This window comes from Anser cygnoides, chromosome 4 (genome assembly GCF_040182565.1).
Source record: "Anser cygnoides isolate HZ-2024a breed goose chromosome 4, Taihu_goose_T2T_genome, whole genome shotgun sequence".
Lineage (NCBI taxonomy): Eukaryota > Metazoa > Chordata > Aves > Anseriformes > Anatidae > Anser > Anser cygnoides.
In genome coordinates this window covers 60,077,908-60,102,399 of record NC_089876.1, presented here as the reverse complement: position 1 = coordinate 60,102,399, position 24,492 = coordinate 60,077,908, and the positions used below count along the sequence as shown (strand labels likewise).

Below are 24,492 nucleotides of genomic sequence, written 5' to 3'. Positions count from 1 at the left end.
TTTAAAAAAAAAAAAAAAAAGTCTAATTTGTAAAGTAGCAGACAATATTTCATAAAAAATATTAAGAAGTAATTGTCACCATGCAGGTTCAATTATTCAGGATCTACAAATATGTTTGGCCTGACAGGGAAAACACAGCTTCCTGTAAACACAGTTTATCCTAGCAGTTCTCCAGTAAATGACACATAGAATTGTTTAAGAAACAGTGAATTAATTTCATATCAAAAGAATTAAAGGAAAAGTAGAAATTAGGGACAGACAATATTTACAAGAGAGCAACTATAATAAGCAGACAGACTAAAAATGCAGAAATGTTAAAAATAGGAGTTAAATAGGAGATGCATCAAACTCCTGCTTAAAAGTATAAGTTTTATATATGACTGATGTCTGGGTGGACCGGAACATCTTTAACACTGAGAAAATATGAAAAAATGTGAACAGGACTTCATGGCCTGAACATAACTTATTTGCTTCTATACGTAGAATAACAATTCCTTAAGGAAAGGCAGAAAGAGAAGGAATGCCTGAGAAGAAAGTGCAGAAGCAGCATCTTGACTACAAAAAGAGCAGTCACCTGAAACTCTGGGATCTCAACCATTTATTTCATTTTGCTCTAATTTTTAATCTAACCTCTGGTCAGACAACTTTAGAACAAGTCAATACAGGCATTCTGGAGGATCACAAGGCTCCGCAGAAACTGCATGTTTTTTGCCACACAAGATACTAGTTGGCAAATTAAGCACTTTAATCTTCCATTCAGTGCTGAAGGCTTCTGTTTCTTTCTAAGCTACGTTAAGAAGCAATCTGAAATCTCTTGCGTGAGGTTGGAGGATTTCTCTGAAAGGATTTGTAGTAATGCTGTGAGCCTAAAAAATATAAAACTCTGTTAATTGTGGTAGAATCTGAAAGACACTCCCATACAACATATGAGTTACTACCATCAGCCTGCTCTGATCAGTATTTGCTGATCCATCTTTATTCTCACAGCACCTTTTATATAATTATTACAATCAGATAATTATTTAAACTCAAGGAACTTCCAAACAAAAATGGTTACCTACAAGCACTTAAATAACCTTGTCATAATTGTAAATATTTTTATTGAGATTTCAGTGTATAAGAGGAGTGGGACATCATTTTCTCCCATGGCATAACAACCAAAGATGCTTTTCAGGGTTCTTAGCAGTCAGCTTGGGCCATCTCAGACCAAGCAGTGAAAATGAACTTCAAAACAAGGCACAACAGATCCTGCCAAGTACACCCATTCTTTTATAATGAGATGAGTGCTCTCCCTGAGCACTTTATTTCTCCACTGTAGAATGAGTTAGTAGGTTTTATTGACCTTTCACCTTCCAAGTGATTTTTACTTTGCCTACCTATTAAAAATCCTTACCTGTCCCTCTACGGTTAGCAAAATCCATGGGAGTCAGTGATCTTTTCTGAGGTGTGTCTGTCTGTAAAAAGGAAAGAAATACTATTAGATGGTATGGTATCCTTACCTGCTGAAATGGTTTGACAATCTATTTTTTACGGTCTAGTCCAGCACAGTCAGCCCAACCAAGCAGTACTAAAAACTGCACACTTCCATGCAGATTGCCTGAAAGGATCTGTTTAAGACATTAGACCCGAGGAAATCTCTTCCTCATACGCTGGCCTTGCTTTATGTTCATATTCTCCCAAAGCCTTTTAACATCCTGCTGTGTAGAGGGAGCAGGAATCCACGTACACTGGAAATCAGGAGACACCCAGTTAATGAGACCTTCTATAGACCAACAATGGGCATAAATCAAATGGACACTTCTTTACTTTTCCATGCCTGTACTTACACTGTAACATACCCTGAATGTATGAGTTGTGTTGGGCCTTGAAAATTGATCAATAACAACAGTTCGTTCTCTGAGCGGCTGCTGTTCTGTACTGCCAGGCACTGCGCTTGATACTCTGCTATAAGCATATTGTCCTCGATGCTGAGAGAATTAAAGAGAGCTCTGAGAGAATGCAGCGATTGAATTGGTTAAAATAATGTTTTCATTGCCATACAAAAAGGCACAAAAGAAAAAGAAAAGAAAAATATGTTCTCACTCACCAAGAGCACTGAATTAAAGTCATTTAAACCTACTCATGTTTTTCATACAGATTTGAGCCTTTACCTATATACCAGTCTATAAACCCTGAAGGCTTATATTAGAAAAAAACAACTGTACTTGTGTCTCAATTCAAAACAGTATTCAGAAGTGAAATAATATCATAATGCCAATTTACTTCTGTTCTTGTTACTTATTATTTTTTCTATTCTTCATAAGTAGGCCAGAATCAATTTGATTTACATTATTTCCAGACAGTATTATCTTCTAGTTCTCACACACTAACAAAAAGAACAAAATACTGAAAAGAGCTATTTAAATCCGGATGCATAGAAATACAAATCTGGTTGTTTGGCTATTTGTTTAGTTTTTTTACTCCGTTTTCAGAGAAAAGTTTTTACTATGATTTTTTTTTTTAACCTGAGCCTTTAAACTGGTGTCTCTTGCATTTAAATGTACCCCAATGTACTACACATTAGCACATTAAGACCAGGTATTAAGTAATAACCAGCATGAACTGTAGAATTGCTCATTTCAACCAGTGATGCAGAACAATTTGCTTATTTTCAAACAGCCTGAAGTTCTTTACAAGTACAAAACGAACACTACTTACATAGCTCTGTTGTAATCGAGGGACTGAAAGATACTGTTCAGCAGCCTCTGAGTTTATTGGTGGTAACTTGTTTCGGGCTGTATGTGCACCACCAGAAGATAAATGATCCAAGCCAGCAACCCTACAGAATTTTAAGGGATTCTCTTTTAGGAAAATTCACATTTAAAGCTTCTTCACTGTAGTAATGTGAAATTATTAAGCAGTTCATTTCTTAATAGAGCTCAGCTACAGAAATTAACAGCACTTAACACAGAAACAAAAAAATAAAGAAGTGCCCCTCCTCAAAAAACACAGTTCTGCGTGCTATATTTTTCTCTCTGAATTCTAGTATCAATAAAAAATCTTGTGCTAGCTTTCAAGGTTTTTGCTAAATCCTTCACTGGTGAAGGTTCAGTAAAGTTCTGAGGAAAGCAAAAAATAAAATGAAAAAACTCACAATTTAGTCCCCCTAAGGATTTCATCATTGTACATATTAGGAGCTTTTGAGGAGGGTTGGTCAGAAGTGAGAGAAGGTAACCTACGATGGCTTGGTAGCTTCCTAGAAGATGCCAGCAGTACCCGAGATGATGAGAGAACACAGTTATCAGCAATTCTCCCCAGTCTAGTGCGCACTGAATTTGGAGCACTGGAGCCATTCTTGTGTGGTTTGTCTTGCTCATTCCTAGCAAAAAAAGAAAGGAGAATGAGATATGGAAAGATGGGAGAAAAAGGTAAAAGTATTTCTTATATTTCTTGAGTATCATTGTAACCCTCTGCAAATCTAAACATTGTCACACTGGTGATGCACACAAAGATGGATGCCTTTTTAGAACTGCAAAACATCTTTCATGTTATTTGAATTATGCTGCATTTTAGATATTTTCATACCAACACTTACTGTATTTTTTCTGCTGTGGCAATGTGCCTCTGTTGGAGTGGTTTTGCTTGAATTGTCATCACACCATTCAAATCACTACAGAAATTGCTGGAGAAACGGTGAACCTAGTAAAAGCAACAAATATGCATTAAATTTTCTTTTTCTGAGGGAAGATTGCAAGAAGCGCATACTTAAAAGATATTTTACTTGTTTATTTAGAGAAGCTTCTGTTAAGAAGGTTTGATAGAATTCAAGTAGCAGGTGAAGCAAATACGTTGTTTTGCTTATTTCAAAAAATCACACAAACAGAAGTTGGGGAAATTAGTTATTGAATTGAAATTTAATTTGCAATGTAAGCTTCAACTGAAACTGGAATTCAGTTCTCAGACTTTCCATTTTCCCTCAGCACAGTCCAACTCTGGGGCACTGAGTCTGAGCATTACTTATCTGAGCATTTTACTTCTTTTGGCTGCTGGGACCACTACAGAGCCAAGCATGCCAATGGGGCATGTGCTGTGCAATCTCTTCTGTGTTTCTTATCTTGTTACCTAACAAGTGTTGAAAAAGATCAGATGGAATAGAATGAAGTTGCTTGCACTGAATGCACAGACAGAAAGAAAAAGAAAAAAAAAGCCACAGAAATAGCAGTTGGAAAAGAACAAAAATGTGCAAAACAGGAGCAAATGGACAAGGCAGGAGGCAGCAAGCAGAATAACAACAAAAGTATTTTACCAATACAAATACAAGCTTCCATGAAGACAGGTATGCTCTAATGCCAACACTGTGGTGTACTGCAAAGTCCTCATTTGAAAGAAGCAAAGGAAAAGAAAAGGAGTGAGTCTGAAACACACAGGGTTTTGAGTACAGCAACTGAAGTTGCGGTTTCACATCCCTGCAGTCCAGGGAGGAAATTGAATTTGTTATTTTAATTCTACGAAGAGCATAAGACTCAACCACAATAAAAGCAGAATTGTTTTCTCAGGAGGGAATACAGACTTTTACAAAATACAATTTGAAAAGAAAAATAAATAAAACAATAATTCCAAATCAACTTCAGCAATATCTTAGTGGTAATGGTGCCCTTAGGAACCACAAAATAGGAACAAGCAATAATGGGAGAGAAGTACTTTAATGAACTTCCCAGAATGCTGCTTGAGGTTATTTTTACCTGCAGTGATGAAACAGAATGAGATCCAAAAGATACACTTCGTGCTTCAGAGCCTCTGGAAAGGGGGACACTGCCAGCATCTGCTGTAACTCGACCAACAGGCAAAAGTGGCAGTTTACATGTAACAGCTTTCAGTTTCTCCACCTGTTTGTCCTTCTCTGTACAACAGAAAAAAAAAAGAAAAAAAAAAAAAAAAAAAACAGAGGGAATAAGAGCCATTTTATATCCTAACAGACAGAATGTGCTGATCCTAGCAATATGAAACTTCACGGTAAATAATTTCTTATTAAGTTTCCATAATATTTAAGTTGCCATGATATTTAAAAATCTACCATAAATGATGGGTTTTTTTGAAAACATTTCCTATTTGTTTATGATTTCTCTGACAATGAGGAACAAGCTGATCTATAAGGATAAAGTTTGTTTTTTTTTATTGTTGTTGTTATTTTTAAAAAGTACTTATAAAGATTCTTAGAATTTTATTTTAAAATTCCCAAAGAATTTTTTAAGCAGAAAAAAAATTACTGACAGAAAAAGAATAGTTTATTGCATCTATACTTTTCTGTCAGCAGCTAAATACTTTCTTTTTCAGGAGGGGGGTATACATCATCATCTTATTTCTATTATAAACTCAAATCACAGAATCACAGAATGGCTGAGGTTGGAAGGGATCTCCAGAGATCATCTATTCCAACCCCTCTGGTATTTGGGAAGCTATGGATTTGTCACAAGGTGATGCCCTTCATAAAGATAAAGGAACTAAGCTGTCCTCTCCAAACTATAACATTAACCTAAAAAACACACTTGTGGTGTGAAAAACCGTTTTCTACTTTGGTAACACATGAAACATTAAGTTCAGGTGCTGAAAGTATTCTGAGAAATTCTGCCATTTCTTATTTTTTTTAGACTTAAATTTGAGGCCGAGTGTAATTTCCAGTGCTTACACCCAGATATTCTTCTGCTATTGTCCTTTTAAAAAATATTGAAAGAAGAACTAAACTCTCCCTCAGCCTCTAACGATAACGTATGCACACCGAGGAATAGTTTCACTTCTACTAAGTTTTCCTAGCTTTTGCTTTTCTTGACCACAGTCTGTTAGTACTCCAAAGGATATGCATATATATTATAATATAAATGTTATATATAAATATATATATGCGCATCACCATTTCTTCATCCCACATAAAACTCTTGAACTCCTGCACTGTCAGCAAGGCTGTCTCTCTCTGTAACAATCTGACTACCTAAGGATTCCTTTTATTAACAAAGGTCAAACACTGAGGATTAGAAGACTTTGATTCTTAGGTCCCAGATTCAGACCATGTTGTCAGTGATCCCCTTCTAACAGTGCCAATTGGTGATTATGATTTAAAACCAACCAAACAACAACAACAACAAAAAATGGTCTCCAGAAATGGAGTTATTTTGGTCAATATTGTTCCTTTTTTAAAAAACACTTCTAAAGCAAAATTCACTGAAAAATAGTAGGTTTTTTTAATTATTATTTTGTCAGGTGCATTTGTGGGGTGGCTTCTAGTAAAGCATTACATACATTATAATGCTGTACTACAAACACAGCTATCTTAAAATACTCAGATTTCCCAAGCTTTATTTAAGGGAAAAAATATTTTTGTCAAGTTAAATTGTATCAACAGCATATCTAAAAATATCATATACCTGTGATATTGGTTTCCCAATTTTTTTTAATCAGTTCTTCCAGTATTCCAATAACATTGCTCCAGATATGATCAAATACTTCAGAAGCCACAATATCTTTGATACAGGCATTGGGAGAAACAGGGGGAATGCCATGCTTACTCCTCTTCTCAGCAAGATGTGTACTCTTTTGTTCCAAACTCTCATCACTAATAAATGAAGCCAATTGAAACAAATTACCAAGGATTTTGACTATTTTCTTTTCTTTCTAACATACTCAATAAATAGAAACATACATATGGAAGAAAATAGTCAGATGTAGATCACAAAAAAAAATTAGAAAATCAAACGTACCAATCAGCTATGCAAACAGTGCCAATCGAATATATACCATGCTTTCTATTTCTTTTGCTTGCAAGTGAATAATAATATATAAAAAAAGTCAAGGTATTACAACAGAAAGAAATGCAGCTCTAGAAGAAACAACTCTAGAAGGAAGGCACTTAGTCATTTGAGACTAAATCCTATGCCTTTTACCATAAAGGAACTATTGTCTGTTGCATTTGGCAGGAGGACCGTCACACAAAATATTTCTTTTACATCAGGTCCTGTGTACCTGTATATATCTACAGCACTCCACTAGTGATCAAAACCAAACAACTTTAAAGGATTCCTGCTGCCTCACATGAATACCAGAGCCCATGACCTCTTTCCTTTCCCCTACCGTGTGGACAGTTACTTTTTTTTCTTCCTATCTACATATGGAATTATGGTGTAGCAACATTTCCTAATTTGGTCTTCTAATGCATTTCCTAGGAAGAAAGATTTAACCTATATATATATATATATATATACACACACACACACATATATATATATTATGCTATCATATTTCCTTTTAAGGAAATGCATTTTTTTCTGAGATTACAAGGATGATCCTAAATTCATAATGGTTTCTACTACCTCCCTTCCTATTTTCAGTCACTTCTTCCTCAAACTGGACTGCAATTTGAAGACTGAGTTCTGAGACTTGTCTGTATGGTCCAACTCACAAAATGACCAAGTTATTTTCATAGTAGACTTTGTAATGCCTAATGTTTTAGTTAGGAAGAATAAAAATATTTCAGGATTGAATCACAACAACAAAACAAGAAATATGATAACAGGAGGCACAGAGTAGAGAAACACACCTTCATCTGAGTCCCTCTCCCAAGCTTTTTGCTTACTCAGTAAAACAAAGTGATACATCACTTCTAGGAGGACTTTCAATCCTTTCAGCTTCCAAAAAGGCAGGTGCCCACACCCTTTCTTTCAAAAACAGGATTAAAAGAGTCTATCTGGATCTCCCTTTGCCTGGTTCCTCAGTTTTTCAGAACAACCATGTATTTTCCTATAAGTGCCTCGAGCTTGAGCACAAAAAGTTATGCTTTGTGCTCTACTAAAGGTTCCCCCTCACAGAGGTCTTTTAGAAAACAGACTGTTACAGTCTTTCTTCTGCCCATTTGCCTTCTTGCTTGAAAATTCAACTGGGCAGGCCACGGGAAAACTTGGTTGCATTTTTGAGAAGACACTTGCATTACTCATCACTCAAGAGAATGCTCTAAATGCTGGCTGTATCCTGTGCCTCTTCTTGTAAAGATGTTCTATGCTCCACAAAAAAGGATTTAAGATTCATTAGGGCAGACTGAAAACACATCCAGTGCAAAGACCCTAAGCAACCTGGTGGTCAAGGCACTCACCTGCAGAAAGGGGATTCCTTCATTCTACTCCCTGTCTCAAAATTAGTCACTTTATTTAATCTCCATGTACAAAATACCTCAAAACAACTAGTGGTTAAGGCATATTCCTCTGACAGGGGAGATGTGAGTTTTAAACCTCTAGAAAGACAACATAGCTTATCTTCCACATGCCCAGTGAGTGCTTTGACCATTCTGCTACTGAATACAAGTAGAGAAGGAACCATATTTTACAGAAGAGAAACCCATTTTATGAACCCTGACCAGACTTAATGAGAATTTTTCATGATATTCAGAAATACATATATCTGTTATTTACAGCTCTCTGTTGTCAAAGGCAAGGTATTCTTCTATTTTTCCATCCACATCATAGATTTCTTCTTCCAGGAATGAATACATGGATGAGTCAGAGGCAGAAGTCATAGTGGAAACTAAATCTAGTGATTTATGTACTGGAGGTGCTGTTGGAATCAGTTTAGAGCCTGAAATGCAGAGCCTGAAAAAATATCAACGAAATGATAATTAAATACTCAAGGAAAGAAGAAAGCGCATATTTAATTATACTGAAATGTTTCAGTAATATACAAGTAATATTTGTACAAATTTCTGAAAAGAGAAGATCAAAATGAAACTCAAAAAAAAAAAAATAACATACTCTTTTATATTGATAGTACATTCACGGAGGCCAGGTAAACACTTAGCGTTCACAGAGCTATCACTTGGGCTCTCAAAATGCTGAAAGCCTTCGTCCTTTGGCAACAGGAGCTGCTTTCCTATAACCCTGGGGAGAAAAGAAGAGTGAGAGAGAGAGATCTTAGATGGAAATCCACTGCAGGTGCAAGTATCAAAAATACAAATATCTGTAAACAGTAGGCAATGTAAAAGCATAACTTAATTAAAATTGCTTTGAATAAGCACAGTATGGAGCAGCCATACAATACACTGCCCAGTATTTAAGTCATTAAAGTTAAGCTCGTTTATGAAGACAAGACGCTAGCGTACAGCTTTTAAGAGCAAATAAAGTCAAGCTTATCAGATTGCTATAAAGGTAGATGAAGTAAAAAAATCATTCTCCATTTTATGGATGTTTATTCATAATTACACTTTATGAATGTTTATTCACTTTTACAGCATCTATAAATGGGAAAACATGGATTAACGCTAGTGAAAATTGCCTCAGATTCACTTGATAAGTTTCTCTTATTCCTAAGAAAGTATGACAAGCTTTCTTAGTAGATTTCAGTTTAATTTGCAGAGGCTTATGACTAGTAAATACATATAAAAGCATTAAAAACATCACTGTTATTGACAAATTCATTTTAATGGTGTTAAAAAATTATTAACTAGAATATAGGCACATGAAGGTCTATGTCTACAACAGCCAAGAGACACCACACCTCACTAAGAATGACATGCCATCATTTATGAAGGCAGGAACAGTCCACAGCAGTTCCACACTGACTTCTGTCCTCTGTGCTGTAAGAAGCAGTCATTGCCCTACCTGGACATTTTTCACTTCTATGTAAAACAATTCTCATTAATCATATATGCATCCTTGTATCTGTTCACTAGGTGTTGCTGGGCTAATATCATACAGTGTTTTACACTGATGTACATAGCCTACATGCAGCATATTTGAAGCATGTGGTTGCCTTCATTTTTTATTTCTTTTTGGAAGAATCAGTAAAAGAATTAGCACTAAATTTCTTGGGATTTCACAGTATGCCTTCACTTACAGTAAAAACAAATGTTTCTTTATAAGATGTATTCTTTGACTAGAAAAAGTCATTATGAAAATGGTGCATTATCATCTTCTCTTTACATCCTGCTAAAATATCTTTGTTTGCAATCATTGTATTAATCAGAATAAAGAACATTGACTGCTTAGTGCACCACCCCCCAGAATTACTGTTTAACAATGGCACGGCTCAGTCCCTGAGATCCACATTTGATTGCAGAAGTGTTACTGATACAATACATCAAGAGCAGTTCATATGAGGATAGCCCAAAAATTCAAATTAGAGTGATAACTGGTTAAAACAAGTACCAGCAAGAAATTTCCTTACCTTAAATGAAGAGACTGCTCAACCCAGTCTGCACATTCTGCCTGCAGGCTCTGAGTTTGGGAGGTCACTTTTCCTTCAAACAGCATTTCATCAATATCCCAAAATAGCTGTTGCACTCTCTGTGTGTTGGCTTTATCAAATTCCTATAGATAATAAAAATAATAGTTGCCAGCAAGCACACATATTGATATTAAAAAACAATATTTGAAGAACAGGACAACTTAGACTTGGCTAGGCATCTCAAAATGGATCTTCAGACCACCTGCTTCGGACATAGTTCATATGCTGCAGTACAAAAAGAAGAGGTAGGTGGCATAACCTCTTCTTTTTTTTTTAAACATATCAACTGCACTGATTATCAATTTGCAAACAAAACTTTTTTAATATTCAATTGATATTCTTAATCAGAAGGCTGTTATGGTTGAAAGCAATTAACTCTTCTAATAGGACATGTGCTGCATGTCCATTTTCTGAAAAAAAAAATAATAATCTTTTCCAGAATATTTAAAGTAAACTGTAAAAGCTTCTGTGACGTACATCATCCCTCCAGGAGTAAACAGAACTTCTTTCAGTAGATAACCCTGTAGTACAGCTTTTTATTCCAGACCAAGAATTATTCAAGTCTGTGGGTGTTGTATGACCACTGGATGAAAGCGACGAAAGCGTTTCACTGTGAAAAGAAGACAAAATGAAAAATTAAATGGTTTTCTATATAAACATTTTAAAAATAAAGCAACTGATCCCATAAATGGACAGTGATACATATTCCTGTTGGGTGCATGACTTTCAGGACATGCTATTAGAGCTGATGTAAAGAGTTTTAAGTGTATGCTTTTAAGTACAGTGCAATGGGTACATGCTTCTATTGGTACCAGTTAGTGCCTTAAAGGCAATTTCTTCTACTGTATTATGCATTTGTATTTATGTATACCATTGTAACCATAATGACACTCTAGAACATGCACAGATATTCCAATACATGCATACAGACACATAGATGTACCTACATTTCCACCTCTAACAATTATTTTGTTTTCTCCAGTACAGTTAATGGACACACAAAAACTACCTGTTAAAGATAACATAAGCCCTCTTTAACTCCATTAGAAGCTATCACAAGAAAATGATGTAAAACCAAGCATTAAGTCTCTACAAATGTTTCAATTAGCATGGAGCTACATATCCATACAAAGTGGCTTTTATTCTGTTAGACCTGGTAGACTTTAAAACGTGAGGTCTGGGATTGCAGCTTCTCAGAAAGCTCAGGTTGGTTCCTGCGAGCCACCACCAACCCTGGAATGCAGCGAGAGCCAGGGCAGTCAGACACGTGGGCCTGGCAAATCCTAACCAATGTCAACTGGAATGAAATTTCTTGAAAGTTAACTGACCTGCAAAGCTGGTTTGCATCATTTGCATTTAACCATGAAGTCTGAGTTCCCATCCAGGCTTAATTTCTGCCCTTCATTATCCTCTAAAAATATGCAAGCCCGTAACACAAACCACAAGTAAAATCCAAGCCCACTAAATAATGGTTTAGGTCAATTAATACCCTAAATTCTGTGTGATCTGCACATTTCTATACATTAAGAGGAATTACTCAGCTGGCAGAAGCAGAAAGAGAAAACAAAGCAACATATTCTAAGCAGGAAATATACAAAATATTAAGTAATTTATGGAAAGCAAAGGTAAACAGACATTTTCTTACTCTTAAATAAAAAATAAAAAATAAATAAATATAAATAAATATATAAATAAATATAAATAAAAATAAATAAATAAATAAATAAATAAATAAATAAAAATAAACATGACTAATATTTAGAATCCTGAACAAAGCTATCTCAGCTGATTAAACTGCTGTTTTACTTGCAAATTCAAATAATTTCAGAAATCAAATTCCTTACTTCTTAACTGTCATCCATGAGAATGAGTAAAAGCATGACTGGTGAAAATTAATACCAATCTTGAAGTAAATATTTAAGCCAAGATTCCATTAATGAAGTACTTATTCAGAAGTTAATGCATACCAAGTGTAGTTATCGATGGCTTCCTGCACATTTCTTTCAAAAACTGCTGGAAGAGATTCTCCACTCTTTCCTGAAAGACACTGATTTGTGGAACCTCTGAACAGTCCCTTCCTAAAAAAAAAAAAAAAAAAAAAAAAATGAAAGAAAGAAAGAAAAAAAGACATAATTTCATAAAATTAAATAAACTCACACCTCCACTGGAAAAAGACAACAGCAACTCTTTGAATTTTTCAATCACAGAATTGTTGAGGTGGGAAGGGACCTCTGGAGACCATGTAGGTACCTGGTACCATTTGCTCAGGGCCATGTCCAGGTGACAATCCTATTCATCGTAGATAAACATTTGCTTGAAACTATCGTGTTTTAAAATAGCTTTTATTTTACCTTATTTACATGTAATTTGAGACTTATTTTACTTCACATGCATTCTACTTCAGTTTTGCACTTTAAATTTTGCTATGAAGCACATGCAAATGCTTCATTTGCAATGAAGCAGCAGCACCTCACTACTCCCAGAACAGAGCAAAGGCACAAAATAGCAATTGTCCATACAGTAATTACTTAACTGTGTTTCTGTTTGACCATTAACCCAAAGCCAGTTTTCTCAGATGTACATCTGCATAAAAAGTTATATATATGGCGCCAAGCAAACAATGGTCTTAACTAAGACTATGAACACTCAGCGTGGCTGTTCTGTTTAAGTGAACTGAGAGGTTAGTACAGCATCAAGAAACATGGGCATATACAAATGGGCTCAATATAAAACCAAGCCAAAGGCTTTCTATTATTATGCCTTTGAAGCATAAAATAATATTAATAATAATAATAATAATAATGATAAATTCTAGAACCTGACTTTTTTGGTTCTCCCAATACCTGAACACTTGTTCAAATTTTGAAACCATATCTTTCAAACCACACTGATGAGTAATAAAATGCAGTAAGGAGCAGGAGTATCTCCATCTTTATTACTAGTCTTAATTGAATACCTTTTAAGAGAGGAAAAGACTTTTAGCTGACACTGTTAATAATTATACACTTCTGTAATTCCACTAAATTCCGTCCTAAACAAACTAAATCCACCTCTTCAGAATATATACAGATGTGTCAAAATGTTGCTCAGAAACACTTTTAGAGTAACAGATTACTTCACCTGTGAAACTACCTATTTTCATTCCATAAAATCCTTAAGTCATAACCATGAATAGCAGCATGATTGCATCAAAGTACATTTGTGAATGAGTAACTGTAAGGAAACAGCTCACAGTTTACGAGTTCTCTCGATTTCTTTAACCAAGAACTATGCACTGGCCCTGCAACAGTTGGGATTCCTCAGCCTTCCTCCTATCCCTTGTATTTGCCTTGCATCTACACAGACTACAAAGATACAGACCTCAAAATCCAACTGCCTACTCAAACAAATCATGTCACACATCATCCTACTCCTATGTCTTGGCTAATAAGCCTCCAAAAACCCACCACACGTTTGAACTTCTCATCAGGGAATAAACACCTTGACTTGCAAATCCTTGGAGGCTGGGACGACAGCAATGGAAAGCATCTCTGTGTGCTTGCTCTGACCTTCCTCCCTCATCCCTGCACATCTGCTTTGGGCCACTGTCAGAACCAAGGGGCCCCACGGAGAGTGGCAGAGCCCAGCCCCATGAAAACGTCATGTTTCCTGACACCAAGCCCTACCACGCCGGCAATAATGGTGAGCCCACAGCCCACCTTGCCACGTGGGAAGCTGGTTCCCCCGCCCTTGTGCATCCATCTCTGCCATTTCATTTGCCACATTATTGCCCAGGCAGTTTTCCAAGGTCTTTCTTAATTTTTTCATAGCTGACTCTTGCCTTTAGTGCCTTTCCACAGCTTAGTATCACCACGAAGCCTTTTCACGTCACTGCTCACCCCCTTACCCGGTCAACTAGCTTGAATTGCCCAGGACCCAGTGCAGACCTCTATGAAACACCACTGGAGGAAGGAGCTATGTGCTTCCTACTGTAGTGACCTGCCCAGGCAAGAAACCTTCCCTCTTGCATCCTGGCTGCTTCATTTACTGGCAAGTCTTTTAGGAGCCCCACTGACCACATCTGCTGGATCTATAAGGATCTATATCCTGATTCTTCACAGAATCTCAAATGCTTTTCTGGTGGCTTCAAAGGCAACCTGAAGCTACAGATGCACAAAACAAGAAATACCACCAATAACATCCCTGTGAAAAGACGCTTATAGATGGCATAGTGCGGTGCGTAAGATGTAGCAAGAAAGCCTTCCTGCTGCATCACTGCGCTGCACGCACCCGTGTTACCCCGGGGAGCACATGACACCAGAAGCCGGGCCACGAACTGACTGCAGAAAGCCCCCAAACCCCCTCACAGCACCCTTCCCCAGCTCTGGGACCAGCAGCAGCCGGCTCCTGACAGCTCCCCGGCCCTCCCCGATGTCCCTGCAGCCGCACGCACCCCGGGAAGCCTCCGCCTCAGCAGGCAGCGGCGTTCATCTCCCAGCTGCAAAACCCAGCCCCCCCACGGCCCCTTCACTCACCCCACGACGAGGAGCCCCCGCGGGTCAGCGTCCCTGGCCCTGCTCATGGGGCTCGGCACGGCTTGGCACGGCTTAGCACGGCAAGGCACTGACCGGCTCGGCAGCAGCCCCCGCCAGGCCTTCGCGCCGCCCCCCGGCCCGCCCCGCGCTGCCTCGCCTCGCCTCCCCCCCTACTCCTTGGGCTGAAGAGGGCCTGGAAACGCCCCACTAGGTAAAAGTCCGGTTGCTCCACTGGTCTGCGTGACAGTGGCAGCAGAACATAATTTTTCAGGGAAGCACAGAAATCTGGCAGTCACTGCCCCGCTGCCTTCCCTCAGACGTGAAGCCAGAGCTGTGCCGAATTGCTCAAGGTGTAGCGCGTTGCAGTGAAAGGACGCTTTCCACCCTGTTCCACCAATTTATACCAAAAAAGTTAATAGGAAAAAACACAATACCAACTGCATTTCTCTAAGCCAAGCCTTTTCTTTCTCCCTCCCCACCAAGACAATGATAAATGTATAGATAAGAAATTGAGGAGTACATTATTATTACTACCTTAATTTGGAAGCAGAGAGCGTTACAAAAGGAGATGCCAAAAAGTATTCAAACAGAGTTTAGAGAAATCAATGAACAGAGAAAAAATTTACTAATTTTACTATCATGCATGCTCATCAGATCTCTCTATCAGATGGGTAACATCCTATTTTTTAGCTTCAACCTCTGATGGAAGTATTTACTATACATGATCACATTTTGGACAGCATATAATATCTCTAATAAACATGCCACCTCGTTGTCTTAAAGAATTGATTTTCTCAGATCCCCCATCTCCCTTACATGCTCCTTTCTATTTTGCAAGTGTGATTTGTAACAAATGTAAACATACTAAATCCATCATACTCTCACAACATCATGTGCTTCCTCTTATTACCTGATACAATTCATTTCATTCATATTTTCACTTTCCGACTGTTGCTCCGTCCCACACACAGTTTGTATAACCAAGAGATAACTATTAGGTGTATGACAGATTTATAGAAAACATCGATATGAGACTATAAAAATCAAAATACAAGCTCCCTTTAACATAAGTATATCTATTGGAATGAAGTGATTTTGGAATCACACCATCCTTTCTTACACTGATTTGGGTCAATCACCACTGGAGCCTATTTCTCCCCTTTCTTTGAAGTGAAATAATAAACGGAAGCTGTACTTGCTACTCCATAAAACCAGCCTGCTTAAATATTCCTGTCTAAAGGGTTACTGACAACACAGAGCCCCTTCAAGGAGCAGCTTCCTGGAAGTGAATAGACCACTCATGGTCACTGTCATGTTCACAGAGCAGAATGCACAAAATTAATTACAAACAGCACACTGCTTCATCGTCACTGCACAAACGGGCCCTCCTGCATCTCCCCCAGCTAACGTTGCTCCACCTGTGGAGCAGGGAAGAAACAAACATGACCTGGCTTCCTTCTGAACGATGAATGATATTCCAGGCATGCAATGCAGCAACTGAGTTGAACATTTATACCACAGGAAGTACAAAGTTCATTGGAAATACACGCACCCTTCTCCCTCTAGGTGAGGCAGCCATCCATCTAACTTGGTTGCACTTGACCATGGCACACTTCTCCTGTGCTGCTTGACAAGACAGATTTAATTGGGGTTTTTGTTGCCGTTTGTTTTTAAATAGACTCAAAGGACCTTTCAGAAGAGCATTTTTACCCTCTTGTAACAAGTTCAGTGACCACAAACTGCCCAGTACAACAGACAATATTGAACATCATTAGCAGATCCTAGAGGAGGTGCGTCTGAAGAGTGCTCAGTAGCAACAGCAGTCAGGGCTCAGGACACTTTATGACAGTGCCAAATTCTTCCTTCAGCAGTCTGGACATTTTTATGAGACAGACCCCGTGACCCTGAGAATTGCTGAAACACTCAGTTTGGTTCAGCTTTTAGTTATTTACTGGAGTAATGGAAAGGAAATGAAGGTATGTGACAACCGTGCCTGTTCTGCTTATACTCCTTACTCTTCAGCTTAATCAAAGATAAGACAATTGCAGCAATTCTTGAAAAGTCATTCTTGAAATAGTTCAGTTGAGGTAACTTCAATGGATGCACAGAGAAAGAGGCAGAATCATAAGAAATTTAGTAGATCTTTCATCTAGCCAACCACAGAAAATTGTTTTAAGACAGCTACAATATCTGTCTTGCCTCTTTGCTTAGAGATGACATGGCTTAATAATGGGGAAAAAATCTACCTTGGAATGAGGTATAGCAAATATTTACCTTCTAAGCTTCCAACAACACAGTATCTTTATCGTTATTATTACTGAAAATGCTGGAGCCTGTGAAGACTTGACAGCTAGCAAAATGCAGCATGAAAAGTGACAGCATGTGTAGGTTGATGAGCATCACTCCAGACCCAGAGATGATGTTTATTTTGCTCTCTTATCTATTAATGAGCATTTCTGTACTTTCAGTTATCTTGCTCTTTGTTCAAGGAAGTACTGACTTTATTTGAAGTTCGAAAATTAGGATCTTTATCAGAATTTTTCCTTCTGATAGCCTTTTATCATACCACCCAATTTTGCAGAAATGGCACTTAGTATCTTTGAACCTATATATGAATTACTGATGCTTTGATAATTAGACTTCTCCAGGAGTGTTCCAACAATTGAACTTTTAGTGATTTTTCAGGTGACAATCTTTTCGACCAGACCAAATTAGTATAATTTGCCCCAATGCAAATTACCTTCATATGAAGCTAAAAATCTTTTCCTAAATAATCATGAAATTCACGCCTGATTCAAAAGGAAGATAGCTTTGGAATATACTGCCTTCATCTCCAAAGATGAGGTATCTTGAAAGATTTTGCCAAATGAATATCATCACTCATCAGTGTGACACAGCTAATCAATACACATCCTAACCAGGATGTGATTCTGCAATGGCTTGCAATGGTGATGGTCTAAGGCAAATGGCTTCCAAGAAGGCAATGATGAGATTTTATGTCTCAGCTTTGGGGAGCTGCATAACAGCTATGAGGGAGTTTAAGAAAAAAAAAAAAAAAAAAAAGTCTTGTCCAGCAGCATGTTAAGAGCCCCCCTGCGGCTCCAAATCACCCTTCCTCTCTGCTTGCAGGTGGCAGAAGGTTCTCTCAGAACCCGAATCCCAAAGCACAGAGGTTCCTCGGGGCTTTCCAGCATGACCATCTGTAAGCTGTTCGCCCTCCACAACAGCCTCCTACACACAGCATTCAGTAGTTGCACCTGTTTTACCCAAGACCTACTCGCCCTATGGATACAGTCGTCATTTGACATTGTATCTGGAGTGAATAGAAGAGAATGTAACCTCTTTAAAACCACAGACAACACAAACAGTAGCATACATGTAGTATCATCCTTCAGGGCTACTTCTAAAGAGGTGGAATAAGGTAAAACTGGACATCATTTTTAATACCCTAATAAGAATAGCATGCTGTACGTACAACACTGTCTTAAGTGGACAGCAGTACTACATCCACCTAGGTGGAATGCTTAGTATTAGGCATTTTCATACTGAAACCTGAAATAGATTTAAGGCTCTTGCAACCATGACCTTTGTTGCACCCTGCTCCTGTCTTTATAAGATAGAGAAACAACATGCTCTTCTGATTTTAAAGCTAGGCTTAGTTCTTAAAACTATCTGCATACACTACACTCATTTTATTCTTCTACAAATTTTGAATGCATTTCAAAATTATAAAGCCTTTAACATGGCATGGGTTTGGTGAGTATTTTATAAATACATATATTTTATATTTCTAATATTGGTTCACTGTGAAAATGAAAACACAAGTATAATACTTGGTTCCAGAAAATAAACAATTTCTGAGAGCAAAATATGCATATTAAGTACTGCTTTTATTTATGGAAGTAAATCTGACTTTTTAATATAAATTATGAATTAACATTAAGAAAAATACTATCATCTTAATTAACTACAATAATAAAGAATGCTAATTAGCATCTTAGAGAAGGTGTTTTATTTCTTTAGATCTGATAGGAGGCATTTACTGCTGAAGGATCAAGTGTCTGCAAACAGAGACAGGGAGAGAGTAGCAGCCTAACAAAACACTTGGAAGTGGTCCACAAGGCTTCCCCCATGTCTTCTCATTACTCGTGTACATTTGAAAACTCAGTTGATGTTTTTTCTTATAACAGACTTATGCAGACGAAAGAAGATCATGGAAACAGCTCTACAGTACACAGCGGTATGCAAGCAATGCAAGCACGTGGAGACCTTAGTCTGTATATGCTAAGGTATACAAAGCACCTTTCTCTTTCCTCTGGGACCAAAGACTCCATTTCTTTCATATCAGGAAGCATTAAAAAGGACATTTGATTCATTTTAAAACACAACTGCTCATTATGTATATATGCTGAAATAGAGGTCTATTGGCCAGAGGAGAGGGATTACATACTGATGATGGATAGTCTCCTGCTGTATATCTATGAGAAATCCCTCGTGCACACAGTCACTTTCTGTAAAGTAAAAATGCACCTTGACCACCAGTGAGCTAAAAACACCAAAGAAAATTGTCAAACCTGCTACAGCCAAACACTTAGAAACAACAAAGTTTTTCAGTTTCCCAAATCAGCCTACTCTCCGTGCCATCCAACATCACTCCCTTCCTGTTGATCCCAGCTTCCACACACTTCAGCAGCACCTCCCACCTGACATTGCAGGAGTGCTGCCAGTAAATAATAGTAATAACCCTGGGCTCTTCCTCTTTTGCTTTCCATCACTGACAGTTGTGATCCCACTCACGGAGTGCTGGCTCAGAAATGGAGCACGTTTGTAAGCATAACACCAGTCTCTCCTAAACAACACAGCCTATTATTAAAGGTAATAGGTAGGTTCTGGGCATCTGAAAGCAATAAAAACACTTTGAAGAAAACTGGCATTCTTTGTTTTTAGCATTTTTGGCATTTATTCTCTGACTAGCTACTTGCTGGAAACTGCAGGAGACTTTACCAAGAAACTATAATTACATAAAATACTAGGAAACACTAAAAATTACTTTTAATTCCATCCATCTAGAAGAATGCTGAAATCCTGACCAGTAGTATCATGTAAAAATAATACCTCTAAGCTCCTTTACACTTATTTGCAATGAAAAAAATGACCGAGGCAAAACACCACATCATTGCATTTGCACTTTTAGATCAGTACAACAAGTGCAATGAGAAGCAAAGTAATGCTACAGTGCTCTGTATAGGTTAATATGCATTACAACATGAAAGGGATCTATTCCTATTAATGGTTAAAACAGGAGACAGGGAAGCAGAGTTTCCATTTTCTTCTGCAGCTCATCAACTTGCCTATACCTGTACTTTCAAAGGTCATCATTTTGAAGGCCAAATCTTGAGCTACTGAGAAACAAAAAATCTGGCAGTAGGCAGCAACATTTTTACATCACAGATAAAGCTACCCTTCTTGTACCACATTCACAGACATGTTCTTCAGGCATTAGAACTGTCCCGAAATATGTACAGCAGTTCAAGCAATTTCTACAAAATATTACCCATTCCTAAATAACATAACTAAAACCTTGTCCGATTTATCTTTAGATCATCTAATAGCTGTTATCTCCCATAGTTATCACAATGTTTTAGGTTACCAATAATCACGTTTCTTAAAAAGGAATTGGTATATCTTGATGTCGCCAACATGCTGTGGTAAGTGTAGCATAAGGTATCACATCATCCTCCTAAGGATAATGTGACCTTATATAGCTTTTTTGTTTGTTTGTTTTTCACAAAACAACAGTAGTGCAGGTGGACTTTTCTCCTTTAAAAAAAAAAAAAAAACTATTACTGCTCCTTCAATGGGATTAGAAGGATATGAAATCAATATGTAAATAAACAGTAAATACAAAATCCTATAAACTACTGCTATGGTTTAGCCCTATACTGTACTAGGACTAATTTTGGTCATTGCAGAGCTGAGAAAATTGAGGGACTGAAATATTTAGAGTACCCAGGAAAGATAGGAAGAAATCAGTGCCAGATTTTCTCTGTTTTGCTCTCTCAGTCATCTTGATTGTTATTGACTTGTCAGCAACTAAAGAAAAAAAAAAAAAGTAAAATATGGATTTTTATTATTATTATTAACCAGTCACTCCTAGTTAAATTGCCATTAATGAAAGTGCAGTAGTCATTGACAATGTCTTCTCAAACATTTTAAACACCAATAAAACTTGTCACGAAGGAATTTTGTTCAGGTGAGCAGAAACTTCCTACATGTAACTATCAAGGACATAACACTGCATTCTGCAACTCACAAATTCAAATCTGAACTGTAGGCAAGGAATACTAAAGTTTTCAATATTTAATTGAGATACTTCTTCTACAAACTTAAGTGGAACCATCTAATTAAAAAATGCTAATGTGGAGGTATAGACTTTCCTTGTCAAAGTGATGTATCTTATTCCTTCTACATCCTTCTGGTTTGGTTTGCATTTTGTGTGTGCGTGTGTGTGTGTGTGTGGTTTTGGTTGGTTGGTTTTTGTGGTGGTTTTTTTTTTTGGTTTGTTTGTTTTTGTTGTGGGTTTTTTTTTTCAAGACAGACAATACTTTATCAGAATAAGCTTGACTGCTATGAATAAAATATTTGAAATGCCGCCATGCATACAAAAGTATAACGATTATGGAATAATGAGGGAATATCAGTTAGAAGTGTTTCGGTAGTAACCTGGAATAAGCATTTTGCTGCACACCAACCAGTTTTAATGTAATAAGGTTTATTCTTCATCCCAATACAAGCAAATAGTTTAAGAGTGTCATCCTTTATTTTTTTCAACAATTAAAAAAAAATCAGCCCTTTAACAGGAATACCAGCTCAGACAGCATTATACCCAGCTTTATTTTTGGTATTTAAATAAAAAATAAAATAGTGGGAAATTACAGACAAACACTGACTTGGTTCTAATATTATTTATAGAAAGCATCAAATACATTTTAAACAGAACTCTGTCAATACACCTCAAACCACATTAATCCCGCTACTCCAGAAAGGCTACTATTCTAAACAAATGCAGAAAAATGTTAAGCCTGAAGGAGCTTACAATTTGTTCTGAAATAAAACCCACAACTTTAGATGGAGGTAGGAGGAAATAAAAGCAGCACAGCAGGGAGGATGTTACCCTTCTTGTATTATTCTCACAAGTTACATAGCTTAGCTATCAGGCAATTACAGTATCTCAATTCATTTATTATTTGCTAAAATAAATGTACAAATACCTTTAGAAAAGTGTTTATTTACAAATAGCCATTGGCAATGGTTATTCAGAGAAAAACAGGCTACATCACCTTTACATGATGCTGACACTGGGACTAGCAGGTACAGTTCAGAAAGCAATCCTGGAGTCATCACAGACTCAATATGCAGTGACAGCCAAAGCCACCAACAACACATTGGTCCAGACCAGGAAGGAGACTGACATGGAAAGCATCTCTTTGCTGTGATGTAAAACCTTCCTGCCTCCCCAAAGAGACTACTGTGTGCAGTTCTGGTCCCTGCATCTCAAGGACAGGCAGCACTAAGAAAAAGGCTACAAACATGGTTAAAGGAATAGAGGGGTGCCTAACAGATGATGTGCTCGAAGTTTCCAAAACCACAGAAGAGGCAGATAAATCAGAAGATGATCAAATTTTTATACCTTGCAACACAAGCACTACAGTCATTCCTTGAAATCGGTGGGAGATCAGTTTAAAAAGACACGAGGAGAAAAAAAATAATATATATATATATATGAAAAACCACTTTTTTCCTCTCCTCAAAACAGAGCAGACAGTGCCTTTCAAGAGACTGTTGTTACTAAAGCTTATCAGCAGGTTCACAACCAGATGCATTCGCGGACATCAGGCCCATAAACTGCTTCCAAAAGCACTGGACAGGTGCCTACCTTCTAACACACCTACTGTATCAACCGTGAACACGGGGATGAGCACGGCTTCTCTGCCAGGGGAAACCCTGAGGACTGTAACACAAATATTCTGCTACGTGGAAGCCATCCATTATTAGTATTTTTTCTAGGGGGGAAGTACAAAATACACTTCCAATGCAACAGTGTAACTACTACAGATTCTAGGCAGCTATTCTGCTTTACATTTTCTAGGAAACCTTTCTGCTTTGGTTCAGCAAACAGCCACGAAGTGAGCCCCCCGGCACACACCCCCCTACATCACTCAGGAGCTCTCCAAGCCGGGCACGGGGCGTTTTCCCTCCACACCGCCCAGCACACACCGAAGGACCGGGGCACCCCCCGGGCCCGGGGGCGCTCCCCCTGCCGCTCCCTCCCCGGCTCGCACTCACGGGGGGCTCCGCGGGCTGCGGGATCCCTCCTCGGCGTCGCTCTCCTCTGCCGCCGCCTCCTCGCCGATGTCGGGCAGGGTGATGAGCAGCGCCCGGCCGCCCGCACGGCCCCCGGGCTCCATGTCCCCCGGGGCGCGGGGGGCGGCGGGGCCGGGCCCGGCCGGGGGGCGGCGGGGCTTGGTGAGGGCCAGGTTCATGGCGGCGAGCCCGGGAGGGGCGGCCGGGGCCCTGGCCGGCTTCGGCCCGGTCCTGGCCCGGCCCCGGGTCGTTGCTAGGCCAAACAAAGCCCGGCAGGGCACGCACCGCCCAGCAGCGAGGCCTGGAGGCCGCCATCGAGCCTACGCGCCCCATGGCCGCGTGGTGGTGTAGGGCGGTGATGGTGTAAACGCCAGGGAAAAGGTCCCTAAAGGCAGCAGGGTCTCCGTTCATTCGTCACCCTGCCAAAATGTCTTTCCCCATACCATAGTAAAAACCAACCTCACTGAGCACTTAGGTGGGTAATGTGTTAGTCCTAGCTGCATGTCACCCGTTTGGGAGCTTGCAGCCCTAACATATCCTGCATTAAAACTTAGCACAGAACCGATTCCGAATGTCACTAACTTGTTCATTTCTCTCTGTCATGCAAGAACCACAGAAACAGGCGGGTTCCACCCCAAATCTACAGACTTCAGCATTCTACCTCACTTCAATCCGTTAGATATTCTACTTTCAGCACCTCTGTAGTCCAAGGTAATATCTTCGATGCTACAAGTTTGATACTATTTTTCATTTATTTGATTTTCATCTCCTCAGCAAATCACCATAGTACGGTCTGATGCTACCCAGTGTCAAGAAAACAAACAGCTCAGATACATACTGCTAATCCTGAAAGGACTTACAACTCTTCACCATAAGTAAACCCATTTATTTACTCTCAGTAATACTGAGAAACGTATGTATAGGAGCAGAGCAGAAGTAGAAAACTTCCAGACAAACAAGGAATTTTTGTACAAACATATATATATATACACATATATATATATGTCAAGTATATTGATGTTTTATCATTGGTCTTGTGCTTAAATGCTTTTGTGCTCTTTTTTTTTTTTAACATTAATTTAATTCTCACTGCAACCCTTTATAATGCCTTCTTCTGTTGTAAATTATTTTAAATTGAATGTAAATACTAAAATAACTTTTTAGAACTCACTGTCATACTTCTATCATTTAAAATGATTTTCATTCATCAGCAGTTACACTTACTTTGTATTCTTAGCTATATTACAAAAGTATCCATAACACATTTACTCAGTTTTCCAAGACCAATTTGGGGGGCATTTGGAGTAACAAGGGTGTCTTTTGAAAAATTAGACGTGATGTCTTTTAACACTTTAATGGCCAGAAAAGACCATTC

General features: G+C 38.3%; 1 protein-coding gene across 5 annotated transcripts; it reads right to left on the bottom strand.

Moving 5' to 3' along the window:
* On the bottom strand, window positions 1–23,296 carry FAM149A (family with sequence similarity 149 member A). Of its 5 annotated transcripts, none has more exons than XM_048078342.2 (14): window positions 23,100–23,296; window positions 12,207–12,317; window positions 10,717–10,849; window positions 10,180–10,322; window positions 8,769–8,894; window positions 8,433–8,609; window positions 6,399–6,586; window positions 4,722–4,879; window positions 3,575–3,678; window positions 3,134–3,358; window positions 2,698–2,818; window positions 1,827–1,967; window positions 1,394–1,454; window positions 1–866 (listed from the first exon to the last, which is right to left on the bottom strand). In XM_048078342.2, the coding sequence occupies exons 1-14, from the start codon at window positions 23,294–23,296 to the stop codon at window positions 793–795; spliced, it is 1,959 nt and encodes a 652-aa protein (XP_047934299.2). In that variant the 3' UTR covers window positions 1–792. The 5 variants fall into 5 exon arrangements, with proteins under 5 accessions (XP_047934299.2, XP_047934300.2, XP_047934301.2 ...); XM_048078343.2 differs by having other exon boundaries at window positions 1,839–1,967; XM_048078344.2 differs by lacking the exon at window positions 23,100–23,296 and adding an exon at window positions 14,754–14,929.
* Window positions 23,297–24,492: the final 1,196 nt, after the last annotated feature.